We start from the raw sequence: 18,796 nt of genomic DNA, 5'->3' as shown, positions 1-18,796 counted from the left end.
AGCAACCCCGGGGCAGAAATAAGCCAGCCCCAGGGCTCAGAGGGGAGCACAGGAATGCGTGTGGGGGTGTCATGCTCTATGCACTGTTAAGCCAAGGGAGGTGAGGTGTGGATTTCACCCCATGTCCAGACTCTTCTCCCTTTATCAACACAGGGACTGGCTGCTTATTTGCCTGCTTTCTGGTTTGCATGGTGGGTTTCCCCTCTGAGGAGCCTCCCTCACCGGTGGCAGCAATTTTGCACAGAGTGGGCAGGGTGTTGATGCCAACAGAGGAAAGAGTCAGCTTCTTAGCCATTCAGGAGAGGGAGGGGCCGAGGAACTTAGCCAGGCAGAGTAATTGGACCTCCGGGGTAGCAAATGAAATTCCGAGCGGGCCAACGCAGGTAAGATATCCTGGAAGGAGCAATTTAAGCCGCCTGTCCCGAGTGTGCTGATGGGTTTTGAATTATGCACAACATCTGGGGAAGGCATCAATGAATCACTGTGGACACAATGAAGATGTTTGAGCAACATTGAGCTGCAGTTCACAGTGAATATGGACATGAGGGTTCATTGAGGAGGAGAGTACCAACTCAGTCCGATGGGCAGTGGAGAAGTCTCTGTTTGGCCTCACCTTGAAAAGAGTCAGTTTAATCACCTCATTACATGACAATCACAATGGAAATGGAAACAATGATAAAAGGGATGGTGGCACTTATTAGTGTTGTGAAAGGTATTTCAATGAAAGGCTTCTCTAGCTAATGAAAGCATTATCCTGGGTATTTTTGCTGCAGAGGACAGAGCAGAGTTGGTCATTCTAGGTGAAAGAACTCTGCCCATCTTTTGGCTTGCCCTCACCAGAATGCAATCCCTACCATGGAGAGCAATGTCCCATCTAATTTATTTTTGTTTGTTTTGCCAGCATGTAACAGAGTGCAGGGCATAGAACAAGAACTTAATAAATGGAATTAGTTGAAAAAAATGTAAATGCTCATTTAACCGAATAAATGTCATTTAATTCATTCAATAAGCATTATTATGCACCATGTCCAAATATCTAGACGCGAAGGATTCAGAAAGAAATTAATCAGCTCACTGCCCTTGAGGAGCTCCATCCAGCGTTGGTGGGTGAGATAAGCACATAGAAAACGCTTCATAAAACATATAAGGTAGGCTGTAGTGTGCGCCAGAAGTCACGGAGAGGAGGGGACGGGCTTCCAACCCGAGCCCAGGAGAGTAAGGGGGGGGCTGTTCACATGCTGAGATGAGAAAACCACAGATAAATCAGTTTTGAAGACCAGACAGGAAGGAGTGGAGTTTCATACAGAATTATCCTGTATTATCATGACTACAGGGTTGAATATGAAACTCACTCTAACTCTCATGATCTATCTAGCCCCTTACAGCTTCTTCACATGCAACATCAAGGAAGCCTAGCTCTTTGCCTGCCTTTCTGAAGGGGTTAATTCCTCTAGGGCCTAGAGTCTAGCCAGGGGTGGGCAAACTTTTTGACTCGAGGGCCACAATGGGTTCTTAAACTGGACCGGAGGGCAGGAACAAAAGCATGGATGGAGTGTTTGTGTGAACTAATATAAATTCAAAGTAAACCACTTCCCTGCCAGCCTGATCGATGCCTAACTGCTCCCCTGCCAGCCCAATTGCTCCCAACTGCCCTCCCCTGCCAGCCATCTTGTGTCCACATGGGGTGGCCATCTTGTGTGTTGGAGTGATGGTCAATTTGCATATTACTCTTTTATTAGATAGGATTACTAGGGGCCCAGTGCATGAACTCATGCACCTTGAAATATACTGTGGGTTGCAAGGATGTGATGAGCATAGGGGTGGGTCTCAGCCCATCCTCCGTACCTCCGCCTGGTCCCTCCTACTGTGGCCCCTGGTCCCCTGTCTGCCGGCAGCCTCGTTCCCACCATTGCTCCCACGCACTGATGGCACTGGGCCCGCTTTCACCTGCTGACAGCACAGAGCGATTGGGGCCAGTGCCAGCAGCGGGTGCAAGCTGCAGCTGCTGCCCCAATTACCCCTCAGGAGCAGGGAGAGATGGAGAAATCCTCAGGGGCGATAGGGGCTGGCAACCACCGCTCTCATCTGCTGACAGCAACAAGCGATCAGGACCAGTGCCAGGCGTGAGTGGCAGCTCTGGCTCCAGCTGTGGGTGTGAGCAGGGCCATCGCCAGCAGTAGGTGCGAGTGACGACTGCCGGCCCCAATTGCCCCTCAGGAACAGAGGGGCGATTGGGGCTGACAGCCACCCCTCACATTTGCTGACAGCTCCGAGCGATCAGGGCCAGCACCAGGCGCTGGCATTGGGTGTGAGTGGGGCTGGTGCTGGCAGCAGGTGCAAGCACCGGGCAGGACCATGGTGCATGGGAGCAAAGAATTTTCAGTAACCACGAGAGGCTCACCTTGATGACAGTGACTGGCACCCCACCTTGGTCTGGTGCTTCCGCTCACCTGCTCCACCATCCTGCAGCAGCTGACACCCACCATGTTCTGTGCTCTGCTGCCTGCTGCTGATGCCCGCCATGTTCTGCACATGCCCCTGATGGTCAGCACACGTCATAGTGACCACTTGTTTGGTTGTTCAGTTGTTCCACCATTCTGTCTATTTGCATATTAGGGTTTTATATACATAGTTTTCTATTTCCTTGCTAATGTTTTACCTGTTTGTTCTATCCATTATTGAAAGTGAAGCATTAAAGTCTCAAACTTTTATTTGTTTAATTGTTTATTTTTAATAAAGTGTAATTGACACATATCACTGTATTAGTTTCAGGTGTATGACAATCCTATATAATAAAAGCTTAATATGCAAATCGACCAAATGCCAGAACGACCAGTTGCTATGATGCACATGGCCACTAGGGGGCAGATGCTCAATGCAGGAGCTGCCCCCATCCTGCAGGCCCCAGGCCAGCCAATGCAGGTGTCAGTAGGGGCCTCCCAATCCCAGTTGTTCCACAGAGGGAGGCGATCTGTGGTGGTGGTGGGGGGACAGGGCCAGATGGCAAATAGGCAGTGCCACACCCCAGTTGCCCTACCGGTCACCTCCAAGGTGGATGTCAGCATGGGCCCCCCGATTGCCCTATTGGTCACCCCACAGATCGGCCCTGATTGCCAGCCAGGCCTAGGGACCCTACCCATGCACAAATTTCATTCACCGGGACTTTAGTAATTCAATATTTGTATATATTACAAAACGATCACCACAATAAGTCTAGTTAGCATCCATCATCATACATAGTTATAAAATACTAGAGGCCTGGTGCAAAAAAAATTGTGCACTCGGGAGAGTCCCTCAGCCCGGCCTGTCCCCTCTCACAGTCTGGGACCCATCGGGGGATGTCCTCCTGCTGACTTAGGCTCGCTCCCCAGGGGATCAGGCCTAAGCTGCAGTCAGACATCCTTAGCACTGCTGAGAAGGCAGGAGAGGCTACCACCATCACTGCTGTGCTGGCAGCAGTCAGCCTGGCTTGTGGCTGAGCAGAGCTCCCCCTGTCGGAGAGCACTGACAACCAAGGGGCAGTTCCTGCATTGAGCGTCTACCCCCTGGTGGTCAGTGTGTGTCATAGTGACCAGTCATTCCCAGTCGTTCTGCTATGAGGGTTAATTTGCATATTACCCTTTTATTATATGCCTGGTGCATGGGTGGAGGCTGGCTGGTTTGCCCTGAAGGGTGTTCCAGATCAGGGTGGGGGTCCCGCTGGGATGCTGGGGTGCCTGGCCAGCCTGGGTGAGGGACTGAGGGCAGTTTTCAGACTGGCCACACCCCCTTCAAGGTGGGAGTTCCTTCTGAATGCCTGGCCCGCCTGGGTGAGGGGCTGATGGCTGTTTGCAGGCTGGCCAAGGCCCCCAGCGGGGACCCTCACCCAGTGTGGGTGTGGCCATCCTGGGTGAGGGGCTGATGGCTGTTTGCAGGCTGGCCACAGCCCCTTCAGGGTCGGGGTCCCCGCTGGGGTGCCTGGCCAGCCTGGGTGAAGGGCTGATAGCTGTTTGCATGCATGCCACAGCCCCCAGGCACCCAAGCTCCCAGTGGAGGCTGGCTGGAAGCAGGTATCTGGGATTTATTTAGCTTCTATAATTGAAATTTTGTTGCCTTTAGCGGAGGCCACAGCCGGCCAGGGCAAGTGGGAAGGTTGGCTTCCTCCATCGCCGGGGCAACCAAGCCTCCTGCTTGCTCCAGCTCCGTGGTGGCTGCTGGTCGCCATCTTGGTTGGGTTAATTTGCATATAGTTGCTCTGATTGGCTGGTGGGTGTGGCTTGGGGGTTAGCAAAGGTATGGTCAATTTGCATGTTTCCCTTTTATTGGATTAGGTTGTGTATGTGATGAAGATGTTTAAGAACTGCTCTCTTAGCAAGTTTTATTTTATTTTATTTTTAATATATTTTTATTGATTTCAGAGAGGAAGGGAGAGGGAGAAAGAGATAGAAACATCAATGAGAGAGAATCATTGATCAGCTGCCTCTTGTATGCCCCACACTGGGGATTGAGCCTACAATTCAGGTATGTGCCCTTGACCAGAAACGAACCTGGGACCCTTCAGCAATCCACAGGCTGATGCTCTATCCACTGAGCCAAACCAGCCAGAGCTCTTAGTAAGTTTTAAATACAAAATACCATATTACTAACCATAGTTACCATACTGTACATTACAAGCCCATGACTTAACTCTTTTATAACTGGAAGTTGTACCTTTTGAATTCCTTCACCCACTTCATCCAACCCGTGCACCCTGACTCTGGTTGTGTTGTTAAATTATCTCTTTCACTTTTCAATTCTATCAGTTTGGGCTTCATATGTATCCTACCTCTGTTATTAGATGCAGATATGTTGATTATTGTATGTCTTCCTGATAGCATTATCCTTTTATCATTATAGAATGTCCTCCTTTGTTTCTACTAATACTATTTGTCATAAAGTCTATTTCTTTTTCTGGTATAAAGTAGCCAATCCAGCTATCTTTTGGCTATATTTGCGCAGTGTATTTTTTCATCTTTTTTACTTTCAGCTTATTTGCATCTTTGAATGTAAAGTGTATCTCTTGTATACAGTATATAGTTAAACCATGTATTGTTATCTATCTTGCCAATCTCTGCCTTTTGATTGAAGTGTTTAGTCTATTAACATTTAATGTGATTACTAATAAATAGGATTTAAATTTGCCATTTTGCCATTTGATTTTTAAATGTATTGTGCCCCTTTTCTTCTCCTATTTCTCCATTACCTTTTTATTTTGTGTGACATATATATTTTTAGTATATCACTTTAATTCTGGTTTCCTTAACTATATATTTTTCAGGTTTTTTCTTAATGGTTTCTCTGGAGATTACAATTAATATCAAAACTTAAAACAATCTGGTTCAGATTAATACCAACTTAATTTCAGTAGCATACAATAACTTTGTTCCATTCCTCTGGCCCATTGTGCTGTTGTTTAATACAGATTGCATCTTTCTACATTATATGACTATCAATACAATTTTATAACTATTGCTTTATGAAGTTGTGTTAAAACTTAGAGAGGAGAAGAATTACAAACAAGTATACCTTTAAACTGTGTTCCCTATTTTTCTATGTAGTTATCCTTACTTTCTCTTTTGAGGGAAAGTATTGAAAGATATACAATTCTTGGTTAACAATTTTTCTTTCAGCAGTTTGAATACACCATATCAGTGGTTTTTAGCTTTCGTGGTTTCTGATTGGAAGTTAGTTTTAATCCTATTGATGCTCCCTTGTACATAATAAATCACATTTCTCATGCTGTCTTCAATTTTCTTTTTGTCTTCAGTTTCTGACAGTTTGGCTATGAGATGTTTAGGTGTATATATTTTTTTGAGTTTATTATATTTGGAGTTTTTAAACTTCTCAAATGTATATATTCATGTCTGTAATCAAATTTGGAAAGATTTTAGTTATGATTTCTCAAATATTTTTTCTGCTCCTTTCTCTCTTTTCCTTTAGGGAGTCACATTATAAGTATGTTGTTACACTGGATGGTGTCTCACTTGTGTGGGGGGCTCTGTTCATATTTCTTCATATTTTTTCTTCTGTTATTCAGATTGGATCATTTCAATTGACTTTAACTTGACTGAATTATTTCTTTTTTCTGTCTACTTAAATCTGCCTTTGAGACCCTGTGGTACATTTTTGAAATTTTCATTCTAGTTATTGTACTTTTCAGCTCTAGAATTTCTATTTGGTTTCTTTTCATAATTTTTATCTTTTCATTAATTTTCTCTGTTTGTTAGATATTGCTCTCATTGTTTCCTTTAGTTCTTTAAACACAATTAAATGATTTAATGTCTTTGTCTGGTAAGTGTAATGTCTTGGCTTCTTCAGTGACAATTTATCTTGGCTGCCTTTTTTTCTGTGTATGGTCCATACTTTTCTGTTTTGTTTATGTGTCTTACAATTTTTGTTAAAAACTGGATCTATCTATACTAATAAAAGGATAATATGCTAATTAGTTGGGGGCCATCAGGCTGGTGGGGGGGCAGTTGGGGGCGAGCATGCCAGCAAGCAGAGTGGTTAGGGGCGATCAGGCAGGCAGGTAGGTGAGTGGTTAGGAGCCAGCAGTCCCAGATTGCAAGAGGGATTGGGCCTAAACCACCAGTTGGACATCCCTGAAGGGTCCCAGATTGGAGAGGGTGCAGTCCAGGCTGAGGGACACACACCCCATGCATGAATTTCGTGCACTGGGCCACTAGTCCTATCTAATAATAGACAAACATGGTAATTAAATATACCTCCACTACGCTTCCCATTGGCTAATCAGGGTTATATGCAAATTAACTGCCAACAAAGATGGCGGCCAGCAGCCAGGCAGCTGAAGCAAACATGAGGTTGGTTACCCCGGTGATGGAGGAGGCCAAGGTTCCCCGCCTGCCACAGCCGGGCTCTGAGCTGCACTCTAAGCAACAATGTTGCAATTATAGAAGCTAAACAAACCCCAGATACCTGCTTTCAGCCAGCTGGCCTTGGAGCTGGCAACAAAGTTTCAATTACAGAAGGTAAATAAATCCCAGAATAAAAAAAAAGAAAAGAAAAAAAGGAGAGACTGGGAGCTTCAGTTGCAGTCTTGGCCCTCCTGAAAACGGCCGTCAGCCCCTCACCCAGGCTGGCCAGGCACCCCAGTGGGGACCCCCATCCTGAAGGGGGTACGGGGAGCCTGAAAACAGCCATCAGCCCCTCATCCAGGCTGGCCAGGCACCCCAGTGGGGACCCCCACCCTGAAGGGGGTGCAGGCAGCCTGAAAACAGCCATCAGCCCCTCATCCAAGCTGGCCAGGCACCCCAGTGGGGACCCCCACCCTGAAGGGGGTGCGGACAGCCTGAAAACAGCCATCAGCCCCTCACCCAAGCTGACCAGGCACCCAAGCGGGACCCCCACCCTGATCTGGAACACCATTCAGGGCAAACCAGCTGGCCCCCACCCATGCACCAGTCCTCTATCCTATATAGTAAAAGGGTAATATGCAAACTGACCCTAACAGCAGAAAGACTGGGAATGACTGGTCGCTATGACACACACTGACCACCAGGGGGTAGACGCTCAATGCAGGAGCTGCCCTCTGATGGTCAGTGAGCTCCCACATGGAGGAGCTCTGCTCAGTTGCAAGTCAGGCTGCTGGCTGCCAGTACAGCTGTGGTGGTGGGAGCCTCTCCTGCCTCCTCAGCAGCGCTTAGGATGTCTGACTGCAGCTTAGGCCTGTCCCCGCTGGCAAGTGGATATCCCCCGATGGCTGCCGGGCTGCCAGAGGGATGTCTGATTGCCAGCTTAGGCCCAATCCCCTGGGGAGCAGGCCTCAGCCAGCAGATGGTCATCCCCCGAGAGGCCCCAGACTGTGAGAGGGCACAGGCCGGGCTGAAGGTCCTTCCCCCCACTCCCAAGTGCACAAATTTTTGTGCACCAGGCCTCTAGTATATGTATAAAAGCCTAAGCGACCATTATGACTGAACAACTGAAATGACCAGAACGACCAGTCTACCAGTCACTATGACATGCACTGACCACCAGGAGGCAGATGCTTAATGCAGGAGCTGACCCCTGGTGGTTAGTGAACTCCCACAGCCAACATCCTGTGGCCCCTCCCCCTGGCCAACCAGTCCCCCCATCAGCCCCATCAGCCAGCCAAACTCCTGTGACCCCTCCGCTGGCCGGTGCCCCCCCCCCCCCGCACCCCCCTAATAGGCCTCAATCACCGGCCAGGCCAAGGGACTCCACCTGTTCATGAAATCATGCACTGGGCCTCTAGTTTTAAATAATAAATATGGTAACTCTGAAAATCAGATGTCCTGCTCCCCAGAATCTGTGGATATGTGTTACTGTTTTTATTACTGCTACTGCTGCTTGTTTGTTTAGTGACTTTTCTGGACCAATTCTGTAAAGTCCGTATTCTTTATCATGTCCGGTCACTAAAGTTTCTCTACTGAGTTAACTTAGTAGGCTGCTAACAGTTGGACAGATTTCCTTAAATACCCTGAACCAATAAGTTCTCAGTCTTACATGGAGCTCTGTGTGCATGTATGAGGGGGAATGTCTTCAATGATCCAGCAGGAAGTTTACAATCAATTCTGCTGTAGCCTTTGTTCCCTGCTTGTACAGAGCCTCAAGGTCAGCCAAAGGTGAGAGATTAGGACTTTGTTGGGGCTTTCCTGGATATGCACACAGCCCCATACTCCAGACTCTCAGAGTATGTTAGAGTTGTTCAAAACCCTCATGGGCATCTCAGTGCCTAGGTTTTTCTTTTAAGTGTTTTGGAGCAGCCTTTATTATACCCAACTTGTATCCCTTCTTCAGGCAGTTATGGTGTTAAATAGTTGCTCCTAATTGTTTTTGGAAAACATCCTAAGAATAGGGCTGTTTGCACAGAGTGATCTCTGAATCTGATCAAATTAAAATAATCCCTGAGAACGGAGCTTTTTAGAGAGCTTTCAGACAGGTTAGATAGTGACAATTCTTTGACGATGGGGTTTCCAAAAAGCTCCAAAACCATTTCCTCCCTTTCATTTGTTGAAAGGCTGCAATTTTTTTTTTATCACTTCTATAGTTGTAAGGCTGTTGGCTTTCAAGACTACCTTGGAGAAGTGGAGAGAGGTGTGGGAATAAGGCAAATTAAAATGTCACAAAGGTCACTGTTCTTACTGAAATTCATTTGTTTTTAATGAATAAATTCTCCTTAGATTGTTGGAAGTCTTTGATTCATTTTCAGAGCTCTAGAAAAGTTGGTCATGTTTACTAATATTCCCATTGCTTTTACGGAGGAGAAGTTTTTGGAGGTCCTTACTCTGCCAGTCTGGTAGTGTTTCCCAGGAGCGTACTCTTAACCACTACAGTGCTTCCAAGTTGGGGTCTACCATACTCCTGGAAGGTTTTACATTTTGTAGGAATATTTTGGTGCCTATTATCATCTTCCTGACATATATCCTCCTACTCCTCCACTTCCTGGTACATTATAGGGCATTATATTGAAACTTGAGAAATTGTGTGTATAGAAAGCTATCTATGGATTTCATTTCTGTATAATAAAGGGCTGCTGCAACATAATTGTTTTAAAATTAGAAAGGGACTTTTCTTCTGCAGGTTGAAAGTCACTGTTCTAGACTCTTCTCACATGCCTATTATACACCCACCCTAGTCCCACATCTAGAGTAGCTCCTAAAATGGCCTGTAGTCCCTATTCTACCCAAGTCCCACTTGAGAGTGAACAAAGAGAAAGTTTGGGAAGTTAAAAAAATTAGAGGTTATTACAAATACCTCTCAGGAAACTAGAATGAAAAAGAAAGTGGAAGCCAAAAGATAAACCACATAGAAAGCAGTAAGGTATTTCTATGAAGACATTCCAAAAATGTCTTCATAGAAATAAGAAAAATGTCATGTTTTGGTTAATCAGAAATTCTGCCTAAGAGAGTCATAATATACACCAGTCAAAGTTTACCAGTCTTAAAATAATTAAAAGCTAATAAAATATGCACCACCTATGCTTTACTGAATGTAAATTAATTTCTTCTTCTGATGAATAAGACCTCTAGAAAAGTTTCATATAAATAAGATCAACCTTGGAATCATATACTCATGAACAGCTTTGTAATGCAAAACAGTAACTTTGGTACCTACAAAGACTGTGCTTATATTTTTAAAACACTTTTTTCAATAATTATTGATAAACATAGCCAGAATTTGTTACAGAACGTCTTTTACATATTAGCATGATCCGAACAAATACTCTGAAAATCCAACCTTTTCTTCATTTTTAGGTGGAATATCAATTCGTAGTTGCTATTACTGAGAGAGTAGTGAAGAGGGACAGGGCCTTATTTTCAAAATGAATCCAGCAGAGGGAACCCAGAGTAGTAACAGAACTTCTATTAAGCAGTGATGGCAAATGTGCCTTATGTGAATGAGTGCTACCTACTTCCTGAGGATTTTGGAGGGTTATTTGTTTATTTGTCTTATTTTGCATTGTTTTGGCCTTATGTAGTCTTATTCTGGCTGTTCCATTTTCTGGTGCCACAGTGAAAAAATAAAACAGATAATCACAAAAGGGGAACTATCAAATGAGGGGGGAAAAGAAATCCATGTGATCATCCCCCAATTTTCTAAAAATTATTGTTAGCAAAGCTGTTGTAGAATTTTCTTAATAAATATTCAAGAAATCAGTATCTGGAAGCCTAAGAGAGTTAAAAGGCTATACTCTCGAGACTGAGGAAAGACACACTCCCAGATAACTATGAAAATGGAAAGAAACTTAAGCACTATCATACTGTATATGTAATTTAATACATTTGGGTTGGCATTTGTCCAGTATGCAATGGTAGGACTTAACTGGCATGAAGAGTGAGTGTCCTTTCTGATTGGTTGCAGCTTCCATTTGGCTCATGTCTGTGTCTGGGTAGTCAGTAACCATTTTGATTATCACCACTATTATAACTATACCTCATACTTTCATTTTAGAAGTTACAGTACATATTTAAGCCTGCCCCCCATCTCCAACCCCCTCAAATAGAGTCTCTCCTGCTATATCAGACTGTGCTTAAACCTGCTCCTCAATGAGTGTTGTAGGGCCCCTTCCCTGCTTGAGACAAGCAAAAGCAAACATCTTATCTTTTTTCTTGATAGTCAGTTGGTCCCTATAGGGGGGACTGGCCTGGTATCCACCTGGCTGGGCCTCTGGCCTTTGACTGACATGACCCCAGAGAGACCCTGCGTGCCCTCGTGGTTCGGCACTCTGGTAGCCCTGACAGTGGGCAGCTGCACTCGAGGCAGCGTGTGCTCCAGCTCTCAGCTCCCAGCAACTCCGGGGGTCCTCTGGCATGCCTCCCTTCCTCCACGCAATCCCTTTTGGTGGTCTTGCTTCATTACCTTTCCTAAGTGACGAGTTTTTTTTCTGGGTCAGAGCTTTCATTCTCACTTTGGAATGTCTTCTTAGACACCCCTCAGAATACAGTAGCTTGCCCCCTTCTTTCCAACAACTCTGACCCCACCCCAACCCTGCTGCCACTGAAATGGCCAAAGCTTCACAGTTCCAGGATGTGCTGTCGTGTTAGACACCAATAGCACTATCTGTATTAGAAGTATATCAGCAGATCCAGAGCCGTGGCGCTGTGCTCATTTTCTATGAACATACAAGCAATTTGCAAGTTAGATGAGTGACTTTCTTCCACCCCTGCCATTTTTAATATAAAAGAATTCAAACACTTGGTTGACATTTGAAGTTGGTCCAAAGCATCTCCTCCAGGACTTTCTCTGGACCTTGCTTGTGCTCTCCCTTGAGCCCTTGCAAAGCCACAGAAACAAAGTTACAAGCTCATACCTCTTTCTTCCCTTTTAGGGAATCCATTTCTCTGAAGCCTTTCTGGACCGTTTGTAAATGAGATGACCTAGGGAAGTATTTAAGCAGTTAGCAAAGTTAAAGGCAGTAAAGGACTCTTGGCTTCAATCACCCATCCTATTTTCTTTGAATTAATAGCACACAGAGTTCTGAAGCCCGTCGTAGTCTCAGCCATGTTCTCGTCTACTTCTCCACCCTCCCATAGGCGCTAGCAATCTGGACGAGACCTTACCCAGCTGTTAGAACCAGGGCAGATTTTGAACTGTGCTCTACCTTCTTTTAATAAAAACTAGTCCTCTTAATGTTTTTATTGAAAGAGGGTAACTAGTACATATTTATTACAAAAATTTCAAACATTGCAGGAAAATAGCACAAAAGTAAGAGTCATATTCTTTCTAACTACTCAACATTATCAACATTTTGGTAAACATTCTTTGATATGTCTCTGAATATTGTATTAATTTTTGTATTGCTGCATAACAAATTGCCAAAAACTTAGCAGCTTAACATGAATTTATCGTCAGTTTCTGTGAGTCAGGAGTTTGGGCACAAGTAAACTGGGTCCTTTGCTCAGGGTCGCAAGTGACGGCACAGTGTTACTGGGACTGTTGTCCATCTGATGTTCAGGGCTCATTTAGGTTCATGAAATAACTCAGTTCCTTGCAGCTTTAACATTTATGTAAGCGACCTTCTTCTTCAAGGCCAGCAGTCAATGTCTCTGATGCTTTGAATGTCTCTGGCTTGTTCTGTCTCTGACCTCTAGGCTCATTTAAAGGACTCACCTGATTAAGTGAGGCCCACCTTGGTAATCTCCCATTTAATTAACTCAAATGCAACAGATTAATTGCCTGAATTACATCTGAAAAATCCTCTTTGACATGTAAAGTAACATAATTTCAGGAGTGATATCCCATCTTATTCATAGATTTCAAGGGGAGAAAATTATACAAGAGTGAGGGTCATTTAAAATTCTGCCTTTCACACTTGACATGTACATTGTATATGGTGTTCTGTAGTGTGCTTTTAAAAAATTAATATACCACAGATATCTTTTCTGCCTAATAAACATAAATCTGCATTTGTATGGCTGAATAGTTTTCTATCTGTGTTTCAGATCACTAATCACATATTGGACAGTTGGGCTGTTTGCGATTGTTCCTTCTTACAAATAATGCAAGGATGAACATTCTTATGTTCCCATTGCATCCGTGATTATTTCCTGTGTGCAAATTCCAAGAAAAGGGGTTTACTGAGTCAAAGGATAACCTTTGGCTCCAAGGGTCCCCAAGCAGTGCACGGTGCTATTTTTCTAGCGAGGTGCTGCCTTTGGTGGAGACTTTCTGGGTCCTTTGTTCTGAAACTGCCTAATTGAAAGACGCCCCAGAAATCACTGTCACTGCAGGAAGTGTACAGGAAATGACATAAAGCAAAAATGTGTTCTTCACTAGTTACATCCATCATTATCCACCCCCAAAAGTTATCTTCAACCTGATTAAATAACAACACTCAGTGAAATGGGGGCTTTGTTTTAATTTTGACACTGCTACAAGGCAACAAGGAAAAGAAATAGCTTTGAGAGTTTATGCATTTTTTAACCTTAAAGAGACACTGCACATTTCAACGGTATAGTGCAAAGTCAGGCTTCAAATGAAGCTCTGAGAAAAATATAAAACTTTGACTCTTAAAAACAAAGGCTTAATTACACCTGCCTGACATTTTAAGCAACCATGACTTTGTGAGTGCCTCCCAAGGGCTGGCTCTGGTGCTGGGAACATGATGGTGAACAAGACAGAGCCCCAAATTGAAGCCACACACTCTACACATGCGATGAGACTACAGGATGAAAGCAGAAAGACTACTGAGCATCTAGATAATGAAGCTATAAATAGGAAGCATGTAGATTTCCCAACCTGGAGAGTTGGGAAATGTCTGTAATTATCAGCCTCTTTCATGGAGGAGCTTGAAATATAAAAGGTGAGTACGTATACCCAGAAATACTTAACATCCAGCCAAAAGGGAACCCTCATTCCCCTGGCCATAGCTGAACAGGGAACAGCATGCTGGAAGTAAGGCTCGTTGCTTCAGAGGTATCATCCTCTCCCTCTGCTCACCGCCATTCTGGGAGCCCAACCATTGGCTTTCCAAGCATTGACTAGAACCCAACCCCACTGAACTCATAGGCACTGGGTGAGGTGAACAGCACATAATTAGTTCTGTCCATCTCTCCCACTGCCTACAAGTTCCCAATCCTTTTAGTAAACTCTTCCACTCTAAATATACAAGTAAGGCCTCAGTCATAGCTTAAAGTGGAAGAGATCGCAAATAGCTACTTAGATATCATAATGAGAGAAAATAAAACTTTACCCATCTCCTGGTTATAGGAAACAATATCATCCTCAAATAAAAGTTTTTGTCTGAGATCTTTACTGCAAATCTTGTTTGTCTTGTTTAAGGCTTAACCTTGCCCAAGGTACTTAAATTTAAATCAGGGGATTCTGGAGCCTTTTCATCTAGGGTGGCGGTGTCTTGGTGAAAGTCAGGGTTGGTAAGCAGCACATGTTGTGTAGGAAGCAAGACTGTGTCCATGTGGGATTGCAAATGTTTTATTGCTTCGTTGTCTGGATCTCTCTGCCTACAGTGCAACCTTCACCGTTCTAAAGGGAGGCAGCAGTCACTGTTTAATATGGCGACCTTTCTCCCAGTTTCAGAGCAAAGACAGAGGCTCTCAAGTAGAGCCAACCTCATGTTCCTACCCCAGCACCTCTATACCCCACCTGATCTACTAGAGCAGTGGTGTGCAAACTCATTAGTCAACAGAGCCAAATATCAACAGTACAACGATTGAAATTTCTTTTGAGAGCCACATTTTTTAAACTTAAACTATATAGGTAGGTACATTGTTATTAACTTAATTAGGGTACTCCTAAGCTGGTCTTTGCTAAAAACATCCTCAATCTGATTGAGGTACGTTCGCTGAGGTCGACCCCTTCCAACTCTCCCATCCACACTCGTCTTGTATACTTGTTTCGTCTATCTCCTTTCGTTCATCCTCTCTATATGTCCAAACCATCTCAACATACCTTTCTCAATCCTCGACACTACATCTTCTTTCACTCCACAATGTTCCCTAAAATTAACTTAATAAACGTTTCTTAAAGTTTTAAGTCAACTCAGCACGCCCTGCACGCCCGCATGGGTATTTTGTGGAAGAGCCACACTCAAGGGGCCAAAGAGCCACATGTGGCTCACGAGCCATGGTTTGCTGACCATTGTACTAGAACATCTGCACCTCCCTCCCTGCAGCCAATGCCTCACTCCCCACACCTGTCCATGGTTCTGCTTTTGACCCCTTGCATCCTCCTTATTGGAGCCTTCTTTTTTCCATCCCTCTTTATTCTTTTTTTCTTTTCTTTTTTTTTTAATCCTCACGGAAGGATATGTTTTTATTAATTTTTGAGAGAGAGGAATAGAGAGAGAGAGAAACATTGATGTGTGAGAGAAACTTCCAACAGTTGCCTCCCCCTATGTGCCCAAATCAGGGATGGAACCTGCAACCTGGGTATATGCCCTGCTTGGGAATCGAACCTGCAACCTTTTGGTAGAAGAAACTATACTCCAATCAACTGAGCCATTAGGCCAAGGATCCTTGTTCTTCTTCTATTCTCACTCTTTCTTGACTGATTTGTTTCTCTAAAAGCATGACAATCTCTCCTAATGTAAAAATAAGCAAAACAATCTTCCCTACATTGCATTCTTTCCAGCCATTGCCCTATCTGCTCTTCTTCCTTTCACAGTCTAGATCACTTTTGGCTGAGAAATCTACACTGCACCTCTCCCCTCCCACTCCCTCCTAGTCTGGCTCTTTCCCTCACTCTCCTCCATCATCAGTAAAGATGCCAGGGGCTTCCTCCTCATCAAATCCTGAGTGTCACATGTGTATACAAAAATCCCTCTTGGGTTTCATCTCCTGGATTTGCCACAGGTACTCAAGTTCATCATATCCTAAACGAACTTGTCACCCATCCAGCACCACCTCCTTCAACACAAACCTTCTTCCCTTCCTCCTTCATTCAGTCTTGGTAAACAGAACCATCATACTGCAAATGTGAAAGTCTTCCTTAGCTCATCTGGTTCCTCCACATCTCCATAAGACAGCAGTTGAACCTCCCAGTGGCTCCTCTCCCTCTCCACTGTGAAAACCACCTCTTCAGTGAACAGATTTTTGATCCATTGCAACTATTGAATTATTTTGGTGTGTGTGTGTGGTGGGGGAGGAGGTAACTTGGTTCAATCTCCCATATTGCCTCTTCACATACCTTTCACAAATACAGAACTACAAATTTAACTTTCCTAAGAATAAAGCCCAAATATTTAACTTGGGATAAAGGGATTTCACAACCTCACTTTTACCTATGGCATAACTCAGCGTTTAAGAGCATGGACCCTGGAATTGTATTACCAACTAGCTGTGTGTGACCTTGGGAAAGAGTCTTAACCTCTCTGCGCTTCGGTTTCCTCCTTGTAAACTGGGGATAATAAATAACAGTGCCCTTCTGATAGGGTGCTAGGAACATCTGATGTGCTAACATACAGAAAGGCTTTAGGATGGTGCCTGGCACTCAGTGTTGTGATTTCCTGTCCACCCTCACCTGCCATCTCTCTTCTCTCACACACACAAATATGCAAACAAGCTTCCCTCCAACCACAAGGACCGCATAGAGTTCCCCAATACACCATGTTGGCTAGTTCATGCCTCCACGACTTTGTTCTTCCTCCTTTTGCTGACCTGCTAAACTTCAGGACTCAGTTCAAAGGTCACTTCTGCTGTGAAGCCTTCCCTTATGCCCTAAGAGTTTCCCACTGAGATGTATTGCATCTCAGATGAATTTCCAGTGTAGCATGCATCACATCAATTATTTTTAAACATCTCCGAGTTACCATTTCTAAGCATTTACCATGTGCCAGACGTAAAGTGTTTTACATGGAATATATTGTTTAAGCCTATGAAATGTTTGACTAATTGGTTTACATGTTTGCCATTTCTCCTAGATTGTGATGCTACTTATGAGCAAAATCTATGTCTTGATCTTTGTTGAATCTCCAGTACCTAGCATGGTGCCTGACACATAATGGGTGCATAATTAAATAAATACCTCTGAATGGAGCCAATAAATGTTGAGCTGTTCACGAGAGAGATGGGGAGATGCATGAGTTACTAATGTTGAAGGACATTTAGGAAAAGGCTGGGTGGTGGTTGGATCTGAAATTCATCAGTGCTATAAACAAACACTGCGGAAACGACCGCCCCACCGCTAACTGTTGTTCCTCTATGAAGATTTTCTGTCGTGTAGTCGGGTTCAGGTGCTCATTTGTTTCTGTACTGTCACATAATTTCAGGTCTTTTCAAGGACATAATAATACAATTCATGATGACATTATTTTCCATGCTCTTGCTTGCCTCCAGGGTCATATGCAAAGTTGTGAAAAGTTTTGCATGGCCCTTAGCTTGTGGGTTGCCCACCTTTGTTTGATAAAGGGTAAAGAGGCACTTGCCCTGATAACCTTTCCATCTTGTTGAAGAGAAAATGGAAATTTGCCACAAATTATAGACAATTATAATCAGGAGTTAATTATATAGTTTCCATGGCAATAATCTAAACACAGGCTTTTTATTGCTTAATTGTTACAAGGGATATGCTTTTTATAAATTTAATGTACATAAATATAAAAATACTCAAAAATGTACATATTTTGTTTTCAAGTAACTTCTTTCCTACCCCCTTAGTAGATAGTAAGTTCTGTTTCATTAGGCAGCCGAGAATGGTTATGATCAAAACTGCTTAATGCACTGACTAGAGTATCTCTGGGGGCCTTGAAACTGATATTAGCAAGAGAGGAGCTATGTCCAGTCATGTGAGTGTCCCTAGGGATACCAACGGGGATCTGCCCTGCAAACTCAAGTCTAGAACCCCAGGACATCGGTGGAAGCCCTGGATTTAGTTTAATCCAGTCCAACAATTAGTAGATGGCATATCCTCAGGATTTTGGGTCACTTTTTTATGTTTTGGAGCATTGAGTGTGATGGGAAGTTTAATCTCACTGGAGTGGTGTTTTCCCAGGAACTACCACTGCTGGAATGAAGCCTGGATGACAAGGCCTGATCTTCCCGTTGGATTTGGAGGCTGGCAGGCGGTGGACAGCACCCCCCAGGAAAACAGTGACGGTAACCTGCATCCTCTCTTGAGGGAACTGTTTGCCGATTTTCATGTTGTTTTTGTGATTGCACTTGCTGTGTGGGAAACACTCCCAGGGGAAACCTGCAGCAGAAGCATGCTCCCTGTGCTCACAGACAGCACTAGCCCCTGCCAGTCAGGTTTCATTTCAATTCAATGGTTGCCTTTTCCCGGATTACTTTATAACTTTCAGAAAAAGAGCATAAAACTTAACATATATAATTCTTCTACTCCTGCTCTGATAAGCAGTTTTGAAGACAGGAGAAAAACATCTGTGTCAGCACTTCAGGCTGTAAAACTTACCTCTACCCTTCCTGGTACACAGTGGGAAGAAACAAGGCAGGAGAGAAAATAAAGGACTAAAAACACTGGTGTTTTCCCAGAACCAGGTTCTCTTTATATTGTATGATTTCTTTCAAAACTTGAGAGTGTGGGTATTTGTTGTCTAACTTGCAAATTATGCTAAGCAATGAGTGGAAGTATGACCTCCCTGGATTTTTATAAACTCACATCATAAGCCTCCATTAATCTTTAATGTGGTGATACAAGGCAGTGAGTGTCCTGGGGACATTATATTTATTTCCTCAGGTGTTGATCTGAGATACTGGTGTGTGTGTGTGTGTGTGTGTGTGTGTGTACACACGCACACATAAACATTCATCATGCAATTACAAGAGAGTCTTTTTTAAAATTTTTTTTTATTGTTTATTGCTTATGTGTCCTTTTTTTTTTTTCC

General features: G+C 43.9%; 1 protein-coding gene across 1 annotated transcript in view; it reads left to right on the top strand.

Moving 5' to 3' along the window:
* Window positions 1–18,796, top strand: part of F13A1 (coagulation factor XIII A chain) — a 188,057-nt gene that overhangs the window by 126,157 nt on the left and 43,104 nt on the right. The window contains exon 9 of the mRNA XM_081087925.1: window positions 17,947–18,050. Coding sequence (XP_080944051.1) covers window positions 17,947–18,050 — 104 coding nt within the window. The remainder of the gene's footprint in view (window positions 1–17,946; window positions 18,051–18,796) is intronic.

This window comes from Myotis nattereri (genome assembly GCF_964212035.1).
Source record: "Myotis nattereri genome assembly, chromosome: 3".
NCBI classification, from domain to species: Eukaryota; Metazoa; Chordata; class Mammalia; order Chiroptera; family Vespertilionidae; genus Myotis; species Myotis nattereri.
The sequence above is the reverse complement of the archived record's forward strand: the minus strand, read 5'-3'. Positions and strand labels throughout refer to the sequence as shown.